This window comes from Callithrix jacchus, chromosome 7, assembly GCF_049354715.1.
Source record: "Callithrix jacchus isolate 240 chromosome 7, calJac240_pri, whole genome shotgun sequence".
NCBI classification, from domain to species: Eukaryota; Metazoa; Chordata; class Mammalia; order Primates; family Cebidae; genus Callithrix; species Callithrix jacchus.
In genome coordinates, this window is record NC_133508.1 from 34,073,129 (window position 1) to 34,090,635 (window position 17,507).

The following is a 17,507-nucleotide window of genomic DNA, read 5'->3' on the forward strand; positions in this document are numbered from 1 at the left end:
AATCTTTGATCAGAGACCGGCACAGAAATATCCTACATTTATGTTAGATAAACTCTGACATTGAGAATGGTACTTTTAAAGTTTGTTAGAATACTTTACTTTTAATCATCACCAATGATTGAGATGGGAGAAACATCTTTGGGGTATGGGATAGGATGTTACCGCAAGGATGCACATATAAGGATTTGTCATGTTACCTGTTCTTGCTTCTCCAGCCACTTGCCCACCATTGGGTGACTGGCACTCAGAGACGAGCGAGCATTGTCTCTCTGAAATTGGTTAGACCAGTTACTAGTATCCCGTGGGAGGCTTCTGTAGTTTTCATCTTTCTATTCAAAAAGAAACAAAAAGGCGTCTTGTAAAAAACCAGACCTTGCAAATCAGTAATGCACCTGGTTTTTCAAAAGTAGCAGAAAAATGATTCTACATATTAAAAATATCTTTCCAACCCTATATAAAATAGCTGACTGAGGACATTCCACCCAGATTAGACCTCAGAATTATAACCATACACACAAGGTTATAATTACAGGCCAAGGACAGGGAAGTATAGTAATTACAGCTGGAAGGGTGGCACACACACAAGGCACACAACAGACAAAACACTACATTTTGCACTCCTACCCAAATCAATCACCTAAGCCAAGTATGTGCACCGAAAAGTGAAAAGTACTTCTACACAGTACTTTCACTCTCTCTCAACTATGGCATTTTCTCTTCTTTCCAGTCTCATAATTCAATTATGAGGTACCATATTAATTCATCAGAAATGTTGAAAATAAGGAAGACTAATAAATTTGCCTTTTCTTCAGAACTTATGGTTTTGTGATTTGGAGTAAGAGGTTTAGATTATCCAGGCTGTTTCTGTTACCTACTTCACAAGTTAGTAATCAGCATTAACTCAAATACCAAGAAAAAAAATTGGCCTATCACAGTATTTGTTAGATAACAGACACATAATTGTTAACTTTGACATGGATATGACAAGTGATGTCTTTATATAAATAAATATTTATCAACTAAGTTTTTAATACTCCCAGAACAACCAAATGCTACTTGACATTTCTTTTAAATAAAAAATTAAACTTCCTTTGGCTTAGGAGCTGTAAAGCTTCATTTCAATGTTCTAAAAGAAATGAGAAAGCTAGGATAAACTAAGGGAGTCAAATTTTTTAGTTCAATGATAAACTAAATCATCTCCTAAAAGAACAAAGTAAAATATTACCTTCGTCTGGACCCACTTAAATCAGTACACCAAGTTAAGAGAAGTACTAACATATTATCCTCAGTAACGCTGTTAAGGGTAATCTGGCTGTTAAGTATTATATGCATGACTGATACTTATTCTCCATGTGCTAAACTATATGAACACTCAGTACAAACACAGAAACAAAAAAGTGCAATGTTACAGGTTTGCAATGTATAGAACTTAGTTGTAGATCAGGATACTATTTGCTCTTCCTTCATGAGTCCCATTAGGGAATAAAACTTAAAAATGAATTAACAGTCTTGGATTTATGTCAATACTGGGACATATGTTCAAACAAAAAGAAACTGATAAACATTTACCAATGTAAACTTTAACATAAACCTTTACAAACTTTACGAATTAAGCTGCAAGAAATAAAATCTTTAAAAATTCAGTAGCAAGATTAAACTTTAGCAGCAAGTTCTCTTTACTAGAAATAGTGAGGAGAAGACATGGACAAAAACTAAAGAAGGAAGCAAACTAGAAACTAAGTTTCACCATATCTCAAGATACTAAGAGTCTCTCCTTAAAACTTGAGCTTCAGAAAAAAGGAAATACTGTTTCATATGATAGTCCATAAATATACTGATAAGAAATTCAGATAAGTCATAAAAGGTAGATAAACCTATTAATGACAGACCCTAAGAGAAGGAGGACTAAAAGTATACTGAAACACAAGCATAATTTTATGTCAAAAGTCTGGAGGGTATCATTGACTAGGAACCAGGCTTTTATACTCATTTTCCACCATTTGCGGTGATTATTACACCAACTACTTACTTAGATAATGAATAATTAAACCAAAAGTATTTAAAAAATCTATCCTCTCTTTTCAGTACAAACTATATTTCAGAGAAATCAACAGCACCAGTTGATGAGGGAAAACGGGGCTTTTCAGATGACTGCCAAATACTAACAGAATTAGAAACATGACCATTTTCAACTCTTCATAAAATAATTAATTCAGGCAAAGATCATACTAAAGCTATTATATCAAGAGTTGATACGTAACTGGGTATTTACATAGTGACAAAATATAACTTGAAAAGAAAAAGAATCACCTGTAATCCTAGCACTTTGAAAACCAAGACAGGTGGATCACAAGGAGGAGTTTGAGACCAGCCTGGACAATATGGTGAAACCCTGTTCTCACTAAAAATACAAAACTTAGCCAGGTGTGGTGGTGGGTGCCTGTAGCCCCAGCTACTTGAGAGGCTAAAGCAGGAGAATCACTTGAAACCCAGAATTGGAGGTTGCAGTGAGCCAACATCATGCCACTGTACTCCAGTCTGGACGACAGAGCAAGACTCTGTTTCAAAAAAAAAGAAAGGAAAGGAAAAAGGAAAAGGAAAAGGAAAAGGAAAGGAAAGGAAAGGAAAAAAGGAAAAAAGGAAAAAGGGAAAAAGGGAAAAGAAAAGGAAAGGAAAGGAAAGGAAAAGGGAAAGGAAAGGAATCTACTTCTGAAATGAAGAGATCAGGCGCCACACAATTCTCACCTTTTAGTGTCCAGAATCCAGTATGCTAACGGTATCCACCCTCTGCTCCTACTGACTGAATCTGTACCATTTTTCTTCTTCCCATAAATGGTATCATTGGCGCTCTCTATGGACTGCTGATTATATCTCTGGACAAGCTCAAAAAGTGCACAATTTCACCATGTCCTATCCTGACAACTTTTAGACACAAGCCACAAAAAAGAAACTGTTTCCTGAATTCATGATCTCAATTTCCAACAAGAGGTTCCAAAGACTCCTTGAAACTGGGCTCCCTCTTTTGACTCAGGCACCCCTCCCTAAAATATTTAGAATTATCTTTAATCTTCTTCCTCCCTCTTTAATACACACAGCTGCTAGGTCTTATAGATACAAAATTTTTACTGATTTTAGTCCTTGGCCATAAACCTAGTAGTTCAGGATCAACTTGTCTCTTACCTGAAATTTTATGAGTGACCTTCTAACTGGACACAGGCTCTAGCCACATCCTCTCTAACAATGTTCTGCACCACTTGCTGCCAGAGTAGTTTCCTAAAACGTACGTTGGATAACATCATACCTACAGCAAGCACCGTAGGTAGACCAGAGGGAATTTCAGACGTTGGTACTTGCTGTGCCACACAAATTTCTTTACCTTCATTCTTGCTTTGAGACCTGGACTTCCAATACCGTTTCTTCTATAGAAACACTGAGCATTCTTCGAAGCCCAGTTCAAATGCTATTTTCTAAGAAGCATTCACAGATTCTCAATAGAACTAATCATGCCATGCTTTTTGTTACCACTGTATTCTAATTTTACTTTAATTATGGTCCTAACTTATAATTTTGTCAATTTTAAAAATTGCTATTTTTACTCTTACAGGGAAGCCTGGGCAGATCATCATTCACCTTTAAACCCAAGCACTTAGCACAGTGGCTTACACCAATATGGATGACTTTTTCATGAATATTTTTTATGTCCCTTATTTCACATGGTTTCAGAATCCTGGAATTTTAAAAGAACATTTTGATAAGTTGTTTTAAAATTTGTTTAGGGAATGCTTTAAAGAAGCATTAAGATAAACTTTAGTAATATTTTCAGTGAAATGTAATGACTGTATTTTTAGATTTACACCAAAAGATGCATACCACTGTTACACACCTATTTCAATTTCATGTCACACCTACAGCATATGATGTCTGGGGAAAATGCGATTATTTCCAATTGCAGAGAAAAAACAGTACACTGTTTCTCCATGTAAGTCAATGATGACATGCAGTACGTGCAGCACAGCAACACACAATAATAAGATTAAGAGACAGAATGCCTGAAGACGGCAAGGTCTGTGCTTTTCCACTGCATTTGGAGAATTCTACAATTTTAGATTTGTGGGATCAACTTGGAGGCATTCACGGATAAGAAAAATAAAACTGATGTTCACTCTCACAACAAAGCAATTTTCCTAATTAATGTAAAATCAATAATGAATCCACATATTAATGTATGTATAATGCATGAAAAGTTCAGTTATTTACAGCAATCTTAATCAATCAATTCAAGAACTTTTAAAATACATTATTAATTCTTATCAACATATCTGTTATATTTTTGAGAGCATATACAGGTCCTACTAGCATTTCAGTCATGTTTCTTCCTCCCATTCCCAAAGTCTGGCCACAGTCTAGTCCACTATCTACTGCAAACAATGTTACAAGTGCATACTGTAGGCCTGTGAAGTGGTGTCTCTGCATTTATGACGGAAGGGTATCCATAAACAGCGCGGCATACAACGTCTTAAGTATTTTCTACGGCACTATGTATACTAGACCTTCACCACTGTCCACTGAAATAGACATTATGCACACTATTTTCAACTTGAAAATATTTGTTTTAGTGTAAGTAACTGTTAAAATACGGCAGTCATAATTAATCTATTCAAGACTATAAACACTTATGAATCAAATTATATCATAAATCAAAAATTTTAAATCAATATACTTCATTCTAATGATTATAAAATTTACTAATCGCACAAATTAATGTTATTTAAGTCATTACTTTATCTAAAAGATTATATAAGAAAAATGCCATAAGAAATTACTCTCCATTTTTTAAATTAAGTTAATCTTCCACTTATGAGGCTGCCCCAAATAGCTGCTCAAGCATTATGCTAGGTGGGAAACTGTCCTTCTTGCCAAAAAAAAAAAAAAAAAAACAGATGTTCCTGCTGTGATCAGGGATTTTTCTTATCATCTAAATATACTGCCACAGCATCAGGTGTGAAAAAGCCACTCCGGCTGGGAAATGCACATTAATTTGCTGCTCCCTGGTAGAGGTATCCTGGCTGTGGAGAAAATCTCTTTCAGGGTAGGGAAAGTAAGTGTCCTCTCCCCACCTTAGCGCCCCCCCAAGTTTATTACAATTCAGTAAAATCACACAGAACCCACCCAAGGCCTTGAGATAGAAGCTCGCTCCTGGCATACTAAGCTGCAACTCCAAGGCTTTATCTCCCAGAAACAGCTATTTAGCTGATGGTCAGACTTCTTGGCAAGACTACATCCCTATGTTGCAGAAGTCAGAACTGGGGTTTCATGAACATTATAGAAGTAATGAACATTTCTATCTTAGCATAGGAAACCCAACGATGTTTCCACTTTGCTTTAATGTAAAAATTTCCATTTTTTAAGAAGTATGAGAAATAATACCATATTATGAAATACAAAATACTCAATGCATATACATTTCATTCAGAACCTCTACCCATCATATAGTTTCAAATATTCCCATGTAATGTTAAGATTTTAAATTTCCCACATTTTTCAACTCTGCAATTATGGTAAAAGAGAATTTAATGTTCTGTTTAATTATTTCTTCAGGAAATTATATACAAAAAACAAAGGGAACTATTTTCAGGATATCTAATCTGAAATGAAGAGCCTGGAGTAAAATTAATAATGATGGCTTGGAATAACGTTTTTAATTCCATGAAGCTTCTAAGATGATCAGCAATCATACTGATTGGATGTAGGAGACTTCTCACTGCCTTTGAGGCAGGGGTTCATCGTTTGTACCTCCTGATGGCTACATCAGAGCACGACCTCGGAAGCCATGACACAGCTAACGTGTACGAGAAGATAACAACCATAAGGTGATCTGTAAATAGGACTGCTGTCGGTGTACCTTCTGACCTTCATTCACTCATCTTCTAAAAAATAACAGAAAAAAAGAGACAGATAAGGGTGAAATAAAATGACTCACATACACAAAAAGCAGGTTTAATAATCAACCTGTAAATGAAGGCGAAAAATTTGGCAGTTCCTATCAGTTTTAATAAACTAAATGCCTATTAAGACTTTTTTAAAAAAATAAGAAAACCTTACTTTTTGGAATAAAATAAGAATTTTATTCTAAACACTGCAGTCATTATCACTTACCCTAGGAGCGTAGCTATTTCTAAGTATAATGAACTAAATAAAAAGCAGTATTTGAAATCCATGCTAACCAACTTCCTATGTATAATGCCTAATGTTGTAGAACTGATGCCAAGCAATCTGTTCCCGTATTATCTGTAATTCCTCAGCCAGTATCCAGCACATAAATCAGCACTGGTATGTGTGCAGCTTACTTTTCCTTTCTGCTAACAGGTTTCCCTCACATTCTTAATAACTATTAATGAGAGGTGTGGAAAAGACAAAAGACAGAGTATGTGTTTATAAAGTTGTTACAAGAGAACTACGTCAAGACAAAGAGGGAACTCAAACATCTATACGTTTTTGTCAAACAACCAAATTGGGATCCTTACTGATGATAAATAGTCTGCTAAACTATGGTGAAGTTTGCAACCAAAAACACTGGTCAGAATCCAAAAATTCTGAATGTCCAAAGATGATCATAGCACCTCTTTAGCTCAAATTTCTTAATATTTCATTTTTAAATGTCAATTTTCTTTTTTAACTGAGTTAAAAGTTTTCCACAGGAATAAAGTAAAAAAAGTTTGAAAATAATGTATCCAAGCAAATTAACTATCCAACAAATTAACAATATACAAAATAAAATATCCTAACATGTACATTAAATTTTTACTAGGATATTTCCTTTGAAATGTTAAAGGTATTATCTATTGTTCTTAAAACTCACTCTGACTTGAAAAATGAACTGTATCATTCTCCACACTTGATAATGCCTTTTCCAATCTTTCCAACACATACGCAGTATCTTCTAGATAATAAAATTTATTTAATCCGGTGAGAAACTCAAGAATGCTGAATATGCCAAAAAAATTTCATGGTAGAATTCTAATACAGAAAGAATTTGAAAATTACAATTAAGTTCCCAAATACAATTCCTGTCAAGGCAGTAAATCCTTCAAGTTGATATACTGATAAAATAAAAAGCATAACATTTTTGTTTTAAGTCGTAACATGTAACGGGCCAGTATCTTAACAGTCTTTATAAATCAAACAAGAAAAACATTCCCAGGAGCATGGATCTGTATCAAGCTATGAACATAAAGGGATCCAATATGAAAAAAGACTGATCAAAATCTCTCCTGGAGACACAGGTCTAATAAAACTAAAAGGGGCACAGATTTCTCTGAAGCTATCAGATCTGTCCAGAGAGCCAACCAAGGAATCCAAAAAAAAGAGAAAGATCACCAAAACTCAGCCTTATCCAGGGTACTTGTTTGAATCAATTTTCTCAGCTGTTCCTAACGCACTTTGACAGAGAAGGAAGCCATGAAAAATTTTGGATACAGCATTTTAAAGCTGGAAGGAACAAGCTAGACAACAGCCAGGTTAACCTTTTACTCACTGAAAGCAGAAACAGGGATCTGAAAAAGTGATAATTAAATTGTGGAGATGAGGATGACAATCCATTCTCATGGTTATACCTACCCACCCCAATGCCCAAATTCTACTCCCACAATTTCCTTTTTCTTTTTCCTTTGAGACAAGGTCTCACTCTGGCGCCAGGTTAGAGAGCAATGGCACAGTCTTGGCTTAGTGCAACTTTCACTTGCTGAGCTCAAGCAATTCTCCTACCTCAGACTCCCAAGTACTTGAGACTAAGAGGCACAAGCCACCACACTCGGCTAATTTTTTGGACAAAGTCTCACTATATTGCTGAGGCTGGTCTTGAACTCCTGGGCTCAAATTATCCTCCTGCCTCAACCTCCCAAGGTGCGGAATTACAGGTGTGCATCGCCATGCCTAGCCTCTACTCAATCATGAGTAACAAACTTTCCAACTTCTCATTCTAAATCTAACATGAAACCATAGTTTAGATGGGTAATGACAATAATTTCTGATATCTAGTCACAGCTACACAAGGATCCCATCCCATGGAAAGGTATTTCTTGAATTCAAAAAAATGATATAATCTTCGACCACAAATTATATTTACATAGAGATGGATGGTTCACTAAGAAATACTATGTAGTATTATGAATAATTGTAAGAAAGATGTTGGCTTTAAAATTGTTTCATTTCATTCCTAATTTTTTTATTTTGTTTTTAATTTTTATGTTTTGGGAGACAGGATCTCACTCTGTCACCCAGGCTAGAGTGCAGAGGCATACCCATAGCTCACTGAAGCCTCAACCTCCCCAGCTGAAGTGATCCTCCCACCTCAGCCTCCCGAGTAGCTGAGACTATAGGCCTGCATCACCATGGTTGGCTAATTATTAAATTTTTTTAGAGACAGAGTCTTACTATGTTGCCCAGGCTGGTCTCAAGCTCCTGGCCTCAAGAAATTCTCCCACCTCAGCTTCCCAAAGTACTGAGATTACAGGTGTGAGCCACTGTGCCCATTCTAAAATTGTTTTACATTACAAAGATCTGATTAATTTCAGGAGCTTGAGACTATAGTGAGCAACAGTTGGACTACTACAATCTAGTCTGGGCAACAGAGGGAGATCCTGTCGCAGAGAAAAAGAAAAGTCTCGGCCAGGCACGGTAGTTCATGCCTGTAATCCCAGCACTTTGGGAGGCCAAGGTGGGTGGATCACAAGGTCAGGAGTTCAAGAGCAGCCTGGCCAAGATGGTAAAACCCCAACTCTACCAAAAATACAAAAATTAGCTGGGCATAGTAGTGTTGCCTTTAATCCCAGATACTTGGGAGGCTGAGGCAGAGAACTGCTTGAACCCAGAGGCAAAGGTTGCAGTGAGCCAAGACTGTGCCACCACACTCCAACGGAGCAAGACTCCGTTTAAAAAAAAAAAAAAAAAATAGAAAAAAGAAAATCTCTTTCCAAGCATAACTTAGATTATCTTCTTTATCCTAAGAAAACATGCAGAAAGAGGTAAGGAAGAGATAGATGAGGGAAGTTTAATGTTTTTACCAAATTACAAAACTGTTGCCCACTTGTGGGTTCTGAGGAACTGAAGGACAGAGCATAAAGGAAAGCAGCATAACCACAGCTTTCATTTGCTTTCCTGTACAGTACTTCCGAAGGGTCAATGTGGCCCTGAATTCCCCTGAAGCCACCAGCATTCCACTATCAGTAGTGGTCAGGAATGGGACCACCATTTTCAACCTATACTCCTTAAAACAAGAAGGGTGAGTGTATAAAAAATAAAAAAATAAAAATTTCAGGTCCCATTAAATTTTGAAGATCTTGAATCACTTTCTTACACTACACTACACATGAGGAGCAATACTTGACTAAAGCTGCTTAACTCTGAGAAACAAATCTATATCGGAAACAATTTTAAAACATTTTAGAAAGTACTTAACTTTGAAGACAAGAAATACCCAACAACATTTCATTTTCTTTCAAAAACACGCAAGTCTAAATACGTATGCTCCCAAACTAAAATTGTAACTAACAATATCATTTTGCATCAAGAGTACTTTGCACAACACCAAAGGAAGGGAACAGATGCTAGAGAGCAAGGGAAAGTAAAACACTTACAGTGGCTGCCGGATTCCAAAATACCTACTGCCTTATACATTATTTAGATGTGCATCATACATATTTTATATTTATCTAAATATTTTTCATCTGAATTTAAGAACAAATGTATATATACGCATACATTTAAATAAATTACTAAACTTTGAAAATGAAGACATTTACATCACATAAAACTAGTCTGACAATCTAAAATAATTATCACTTACTTCCAGTTTCCAGCCCACAATCCAAATTCCAAAGGACTAGATGGATGAGCAGAATTGGGTAATTTCTATGAAAGTCCCTAGGTACAGTCTACCTCAGCTTTCCCCTTAATTGTGAAAGTGCCTCCTCAGGTACACTATCTCCACAGATACTTTCTTTTCTTAATGTAGAAAGTGTTTATTTTCATTTATCATAATCTTACCCTACATATTGTTTCTCACACAGTAATAACTTTTCTGGAGAATTACAATGCCACATGGGAAGCATTTAGAGTAAAAAGAAAATGGATGGCACAAACTTCTAAACAACTGAGTTCCTCTCTGCCACCCCATTAGGGGAAAAGGCATGTTCTCTAAACAGGACATTAATATTCAAGGAGACTATTTCTGTCCTCCATTTATGGCTAAAAACTACAATTCTAGAAAATGTAATTCAGAGAATTTGAGTAATTTCTGTTGAAACCTTACCCTCCCGTACCCACCAAAGAAACATAATCTAACTAAAGTGGAAATAAAACAGTTATTGCAACAAGATGCCCCAACAAAAATTAAAGAAAAAGGTGCAAGTACTTAGCCATGAGAACTCAGCACATTTATATCACAACTTAATCATTTAACAGCTGGTTCAATTATTAGGTGACTTATTTAAAATCTGAGTTATTTAAACTCTCTAAGGCTCTATTTGCTCAACAAAACGGGTATAGCAACAGTACCTATACTTCTGGTACACGTATAACTAAATGAGATATAACCTATAACATGGCAAGAATGGCATAGTGCCTAGGAATAGCAGGTATTCAAAAACAACTTCGTTATCTACTAAAAATATTAAAACCTCAAAAACAGATATGGATTACAGGTAGGATAGATGGAAACCATTTCTACTCCAAAATTTCAAAAATGTTGCCTGGAACATATTTCTCCAAAGGCAGCCCAGATCATAACAGGACCAGGAATATATGCAAGGTTAAAGAAAGAATCCTCAAAGCCAGAGCCCTTAGAATGCAAACAGGTGCTCCAGTCGCAGTAATCCATCTGATACTCTTCTTGTTAATAACAGGACTTGAAGGGACCAGATCTAACCTCACAGCTCAAAATAGGTAGGTTTATAAGCTGAATTATAAAAAAATTTGGAAACTAACTTAAAAAGCTGAAGCCAGGCACAGTGGCTCATACCAATAATCCCAGCACTTTGGGAGGCCAACGCAGGTGGATCACCTGAGGTCAGAAGTTCAAGACCAGCCTGGCCATCATGGCGAAACCCTGTCTCTACTAAAAATACAAAAATTAGCTGGACATGGTGGTGGGTGGCTGTAATCCCAGCTACTCGGGTGGCTGAGGCAGGAGAATTGTTGAACCCGGGAGGCAGAGGCTGCAGTGAGCTGAGATCCACTGCACTCTAGCCTGGGCAACAGAGTGAGACTCCATCTCAAGAAAAAGAAAAAAAAAAATGAAATGACATAAATTGAGTTTAAAATATTTTTCAATGTACATAAACTATGTAGAATTTTTTTCCAATGACACTTCCTGGTCCACTCCCCTAAGTCAAAGCAATCAGGTATAACATACTCATTTCCCTCTGTGCTCTGTGTAACTTTGAGGGCACACAAGAAGGCTTCTGACTTTATTTGGGATTTATACTCCTGGAGTGGTTTGTGAACTCTAAAAATATGACATCCAGTCTCCAAAATTTTATCAATAACACTTTAGGATTTTATTACTTTGAACACAAAATATTTAAAGCATGTGAAGGCAGACTGTATTCCTAAATGTGGCACAGAAATAAATGAGATTAGGTTATTAATAACTCAGACTAGTGAGGCCAGCCTATTGTAAAAACGATTATAACCATAACTGATGGAAAGTCCAAAAATGTGCTGCATTCAAATTATTTTAATATGCAAAATAGAAGGATAAATTTTATAGTTATAGAGACCTCTGACAGGAAATACAAATGTTGCAGCAGAATAGTTTAAGGTCTGCTCTCAGCTGAATCTCCCTTGAAGCTAACGCTGCAGAAAATTAAACAGAGCTACAGGTCTGCCACAGAGGCCATGTGGTTCTAAGAACTATCTCAGCTCATCCTTTGAGGTTTTGGATGGTTACCACAATGCTGGGAGCTATGCTTGGCTCACAAAAAAACAAAAAAAAACAAAAAATAAACAATTTCCTCTCAGCAGCCAACTGGTCAAATGTACTTTGTGGTTTTAAATAATCTTCTTCAAACCCAACAGAGCGTAAAGGAAAAAAATAATAAACTTTAAAAAACATAGTTTATATATAAAATAGTGCTTTCAAACTTACTAATGTGACAATCGGCCTTGTCAGTTATAAAGAAGAAATGATGAAAAGCAGAAGTCAAGAAGTCAAACTGACTCAGGCCTGTAATCCAAACACATTGGGAGGCCAAGATGGGAGGAACACTCGAGCCCAGGAGTTCGACTAGCCTGGGCAACATAGTGAGATGCCCATCTCTTAATAAAACAAAAACAAAAAACAAAAAAATCACTAGCTGGGAGGTGTGGTCAATGCTTGTAGCCCCAGCTACTCCATGGACTAAGATGGGAGGATCACTTGAACTCAGGAGTTGAAACTGCAATAATCCATGATCACACCACTGCACTCCAGCCCTGGCAATAGAGCAGAGCCAGACAGTGGCAAAGAAGAGGGGGAAGGGGAGTGGAAAGGGTGGGATAGAGGTGGAGAGAGGAAGGGGGAGGAGGAGGGGAAAGGAAAGGGAAAGGGGAAAGGGAGGTGGTATGGGAAGGGGAAAGGGGAAGGGAAAGGGAAGGGGAGCAGGCAGGGGAAGGGGAAGGGGAAAGGGAGGGGGAGGGGAAGGGAAAGGGGAAGGGAAAAGAAAAGGGGAAGGGGAGGGAAAGAGAAAGAGGAAGGGAAGGGGAAGGGAAGGGGAAAGGAAGGGGAGGGGAGGGGAAAGGCGAGGGAAAGGGGAAAGGAAAGGGGTAGGGGAAGGAGTAAAGGAAGGGATGGGGAACAGGGAAGGGGAAGGGAAAGGAGAAAAGGAAGGGGTAAGGGAAAGGGGAAATGGAAGGGGTAGGGGAAGGGGAAGAAGAAGGGGTAGGGGAAGGGAGAAAGGAAGGGGTAGGGAAAGGGGAAAGGGAAAGGGGTAGGGGAAGGAGAAGGCGAAAGGGGTAGGGAAAGAAGAAGGGAAAAGGGGTAGGGAAAGGAGAAGGGGAAAGGGAAGAGAAAGGGGAGGGGAAGAGGTAGAAGACAGAGAAGGGGGAGGGGAGGGGAGGGGAAAGGGAAGGGAAGGGGGAGGGGAAAGGGAAGAAGAAACAAAGAGGTTTTCAAAGGAAGGAAGGAACACAGAAACCGTAGACAGAAACATTATTTTCATTAAGGCTTCTATCTAGAAAAGTATTTCCAATTCTATTTTTGCATTGATAGTCAATATCCAAATTCAATGGGTTGTGGCAAAAAAAGGGGGAGGGGGAGGGAGGACTTTTAAAATATTCAAAATTAATTTAATTTTTATTTGAAAGTGATAAATTTGTGCAATCTAAGTATGAGAGGAAGTGCAATCCCACAAACCCAAATATAGTAAATATACCAGACTCTATTCTGCTGTAATAGAAAAATTAGCTTAAACGTATCTCAAAAAAATCATTATACAGTCATGTACCCCATAACGACATTCCTGTAAACAATGGACCGCATATACAATAGTGGTCCCATAAGATTACAATCTATATTTTTACTGTACTTTTTCTGTTTAGATATGTTGAATACACAAATATCTAAATATAGATGCACTGTATCCCAGTTTCCTATTCAGTAGAGCTGCATGCTAACAGGTTTGCAGCCTAGAAGAACAAGATATACCATGTAACCTAGGCGAGCTGTAGGCTACACCATTTAGGTTTGTGTCAGTGCACTCTATGAAGTTCACACAAGGAAGAAATCGCCTAACAATGCAATTCTCAGGATGCAACTCTGTCATTAAGAGAGGCATGACTATACTCCTATTTGCTCTCTCTTAAAATGTAACCACACTTTCTGTTTTCAGCTAGACCTGAGGTTTCAGGGGGAAAAATAAGACTGGGCTCTGCAAACTACAAAAGAGCTTTAACGAAACACACCAATTTTCTGGAGCAGGTAAAGGAATCTGGTGATGCCAGCAATGCCTGTGTTGCATTTCTTGAAAGTCCACAGGTGATTCTGATGCACACCCATGTAGAACCCTTAAGCTACAGAGTAAGACAGTAAGTTCTGGAATTCAGGAATAGTACCAGCAGCTTGTTTCCTTCACCACCACCCCCAAGCCTCATCCTATCCTATCTAGGACTTCTCAGAGCATTTTATATATCCTAACATACTTTATTAGGCTTGAATTTATGTAAAACAATTACCAATGGCTTTAAAAATGTTCATCTCCTTACCAAATAAAGCTACTTGAGGAATCTAGTCAAAGAAAATAATCAGAGATGCCAATATAAATTGATATATAAGGACATTCTCTGAAGAGTCCTTCCAAAGGTTACTTATAAGAGCCAACAAAACTGGCAAAAATATAAATGTCATACGACAGAAAAAAACGATCAAATAAAGTTAAACATTAACTATAAAAAAATCAGCACATAACATTACGCAAACTATCCATATTTATGAGGCATAGAAAAATTCTCTCAATACAGCAGAAATTGGGGGAAATTGCCGGAAATTAAACTATACTTGGATGGTTTCCCCCTGGTAATAAGAATAGCCCACATCTGTATAGAGCCATGCTCCACGGAAGTCCTGAAGTTAATACATCAAAATGTCATTACTACTCATCTTCAAAATTTCAAATTATAATCATCCCTCAGTATCCATGGGGACTGGTTCCAAGACCCCTCGCAGATACCAAAATGCTCAAGTCTCTCACATAAGGTAGTGGAGTACTGCACATAACCTATGTGCATCCTCGCATATAGTTTAAATGATCTCTAGATGACTTACATGACCTAATACAAAGAAAATGCTTTGCATAAGTAGTTGTTATACTGTACTGTTTAGGAAATTAAAAGAAAAGTTTCTACATGTTCAGTACAGACACAACCATTCTTTTGTTGCTGTTGTTCTAAGTATCTTCATTCAATCTAATCTTGGTTGAACCCACAGATGTAGAACCCACGGACACAGTAGCCTGATGGTATTTCCCTGCTTCTATATACACTTATTACTGAACATATACAAAGAGCAAGCTGTATTATTATCAGGGAAAAAAAAGTGATAAGAAACCTTAAAATATACTACACAAATGTTTATAAAAATAATTTTCTAAACTTAGAACATCTCACCCTTCTAATATTAAGAAAAGCAAGATGACAAAGACATAACTAAGAAAGCATCTCTTACAAGAGGTTGTATCAGGGGTATTGGAAAACTACCAAACATGCTAAGCAACTAAATCAAACAGAAATAAACCCAGGGAATAAGAAACATTTCAAGGTCTCCCTTTAAAAAATCAAAAGAAAAGGAAGCTAATGATGCCATTGCAATAGGTTCCCTTTATTACCTTCTTCCCCTTTCCCTAATCAGGTAAGAATCTCTTTTGGAAACTTGTCCACCTGGTTTTTATAGTAAGTCTACCTATGTTAATTGTTTAGGGGAAAATATAATTTAGAAAAATAATACCATTCATCATTTAGACAGAAGGAACAATGGCTTGTGGCAACTGCACAGTGAAATGGTCCACAGTCTTTATTCTCAACCCTGCATGATAGGTTGATTCTTCTAAGTGATCATTACATCTTTCTTGATGGGATGAATCACATGCTCTCCACAGACTAGCTGGCCTCTTCATTCACAGCAGCACCGACTTAATAAGAAGGACCAAAGAGGTGGCAAGATGATCTAAGTATTCACACCAATTGAAATACTCTTCCCCAAGATAAAATATTAACTACACATTAACTCTCAAATGAAAATACAGCCTCTATAAAGAAACTTTCCACAGAAAGTGTCAACAAAATGTTCCCTCAAACAGTTGGAAAAGGTAGTCAGCCACAAAATACAGGACACAGAGGTGAGAATTTCAAAGAACTTTGAAAAAAGCTACAACTTACCTACTTTCTCCATCTCACCATTAAAATTATTAAGAAATCCAGAAGCCCATGGAACCCTTGGCTGCTTCAAGTTCTCAGCCACTTGAGTATCATCATCATCTGTACACCCTGCCCTAAGTCGTACACTAAGCCTAACAGTGGAATGAGATTATGACCACTTTTTCAACAAGGAAGACTCCACCTCTCATTTGTGGTTTTGAGCCAAAGGCGAGTCTGACATGGTAGTCCTCTAACATATCAGAATGCAACTTTTCTGCTTAAAAACAAAAGATTTTAATTGATTGGTAACATTATTCTAAAATAATTCACTCTGCTACTTTAACTTGGAAGACTATAAACCACTGAACTATTTAGATGAGTTATTTAAGAATGTTAACTTATTTCAACCACTAGGGATCACTAAATCAGAGGGCTATGAATGCACAACTCATTTATTTCTACCATTTTATATAGAAAACCTGAACCACTACACACACATAAGAATTTATAACATCTTAAAGCATGACAGCATAGGTAAGCTCTCATGGGCTTAACAGAAATAATAAACTGAATGCTTTGTACCTAAGCAGCAAGTATGCTTTCCTTCCTTCTGAATATTGAAAAGATGAGAAGTCTGTTTATAACCAAAAATAAGATACTACTTAATCATATTTATATATGAGCTCTCAGACTAAAATACAAACAGCATAAAATGCAGACAGCAAAATTAGTATTTGAAGAGTAAAGCCAAAGAAAATTCAAAAGACTAATTCATTACACATTACTATTCAAGTATATTGTATGCGAATATCACTTCATCTAGAAATATATATGTAGATCAAGACCGTTCTTACAGGAAAGCAAGGGCATCTGCCTAAATTAAAAACTGCTCCATGTAAGTATAAAGACTGTTGAATATGTAACAATTTTTAAGATAAATATTATATTTACAAATGTCTCACAACACCAATACTTATAATGTGAAAAAAAGGAAAAGAGCACGAATGTTCAAAATCAAGAGAAAACAGAGTACTTCCTACAATGAAATCTTTTACACTCATTAAAATATTTGTAATAAAATTCACACCGGGGGAAATCTCTATTATATGAGAAATAATGTTGAAATAACCAGGATGGAAATATGTGAACATAGCATGACTCCAACGTACGTGTGTGTGTGTGTGTGTGTGTGTGTGTGTGGGTGTGTGAATGCTGGTTGCTGCTGGGTTCTGAAATTACGTATAATTTATTTTGTTCTATTCTACAAGTTTGCCGAATTTTCTATAATGATAGAAGCATGTTATTTAAAACAATGTCAGGCTGGGCATGATGGCTAATATCTGTAATTCCAGCCTTTGGGAGGCTGAGATGGAAGAATCACCTTAGTCCAAAAGTTTGAGACCAGCCTGGGCAACAGAGGAAGATCCTGTCTCTACAAAAAAATTAAACAATCAGCCAGGTGTGATGGCTAGTGCCTATAGTCCCAGCTACTCAGACAGGTGAGGCAGGAGACTGCTTGAACCTGGGAGGTAGAAGTTGCAGTGAGCTGAGGTCGCACCACGCACTCCAGCCTGGCCGGGGGGGGGGGGGGGGGGGAGGGAGGGAGGGAGGGTCAGCGAGAT

The 17,507-nt window shown here is 37.2% G+C and overlaps 1 protein-coding gene across 50 annotated transcripts in view; it reads right to left on the minus strand.

The window, feature by feature from the left end:
- PARD3 (par-3 family cell polarity regulator) overlaps positions 1 to 17,507 on the minus strand; it is a 716,461-nt gene that overhangs the window by 348,593 nt on the left and 350,361 nt on the right. For 35 of the 50 annotated variants that reach the window (XM_078329870.1, XM_078329868.1, XM_078329865.1 and 32 more), the window contains one exon: positions 198 to 329. The exons of the other annotated variants lie outside the window; for them this stretch is intronic. In XM_078329870.1, the coding sequence (XP_078185996.1) occupies positions 198 to 329 (132 nt within the window). The remainder of the gene's footprint in view (positions 1 to 197; positions 330 to 17,507) is intronic. 50 annotated transcript variants of the gene reach the window in all.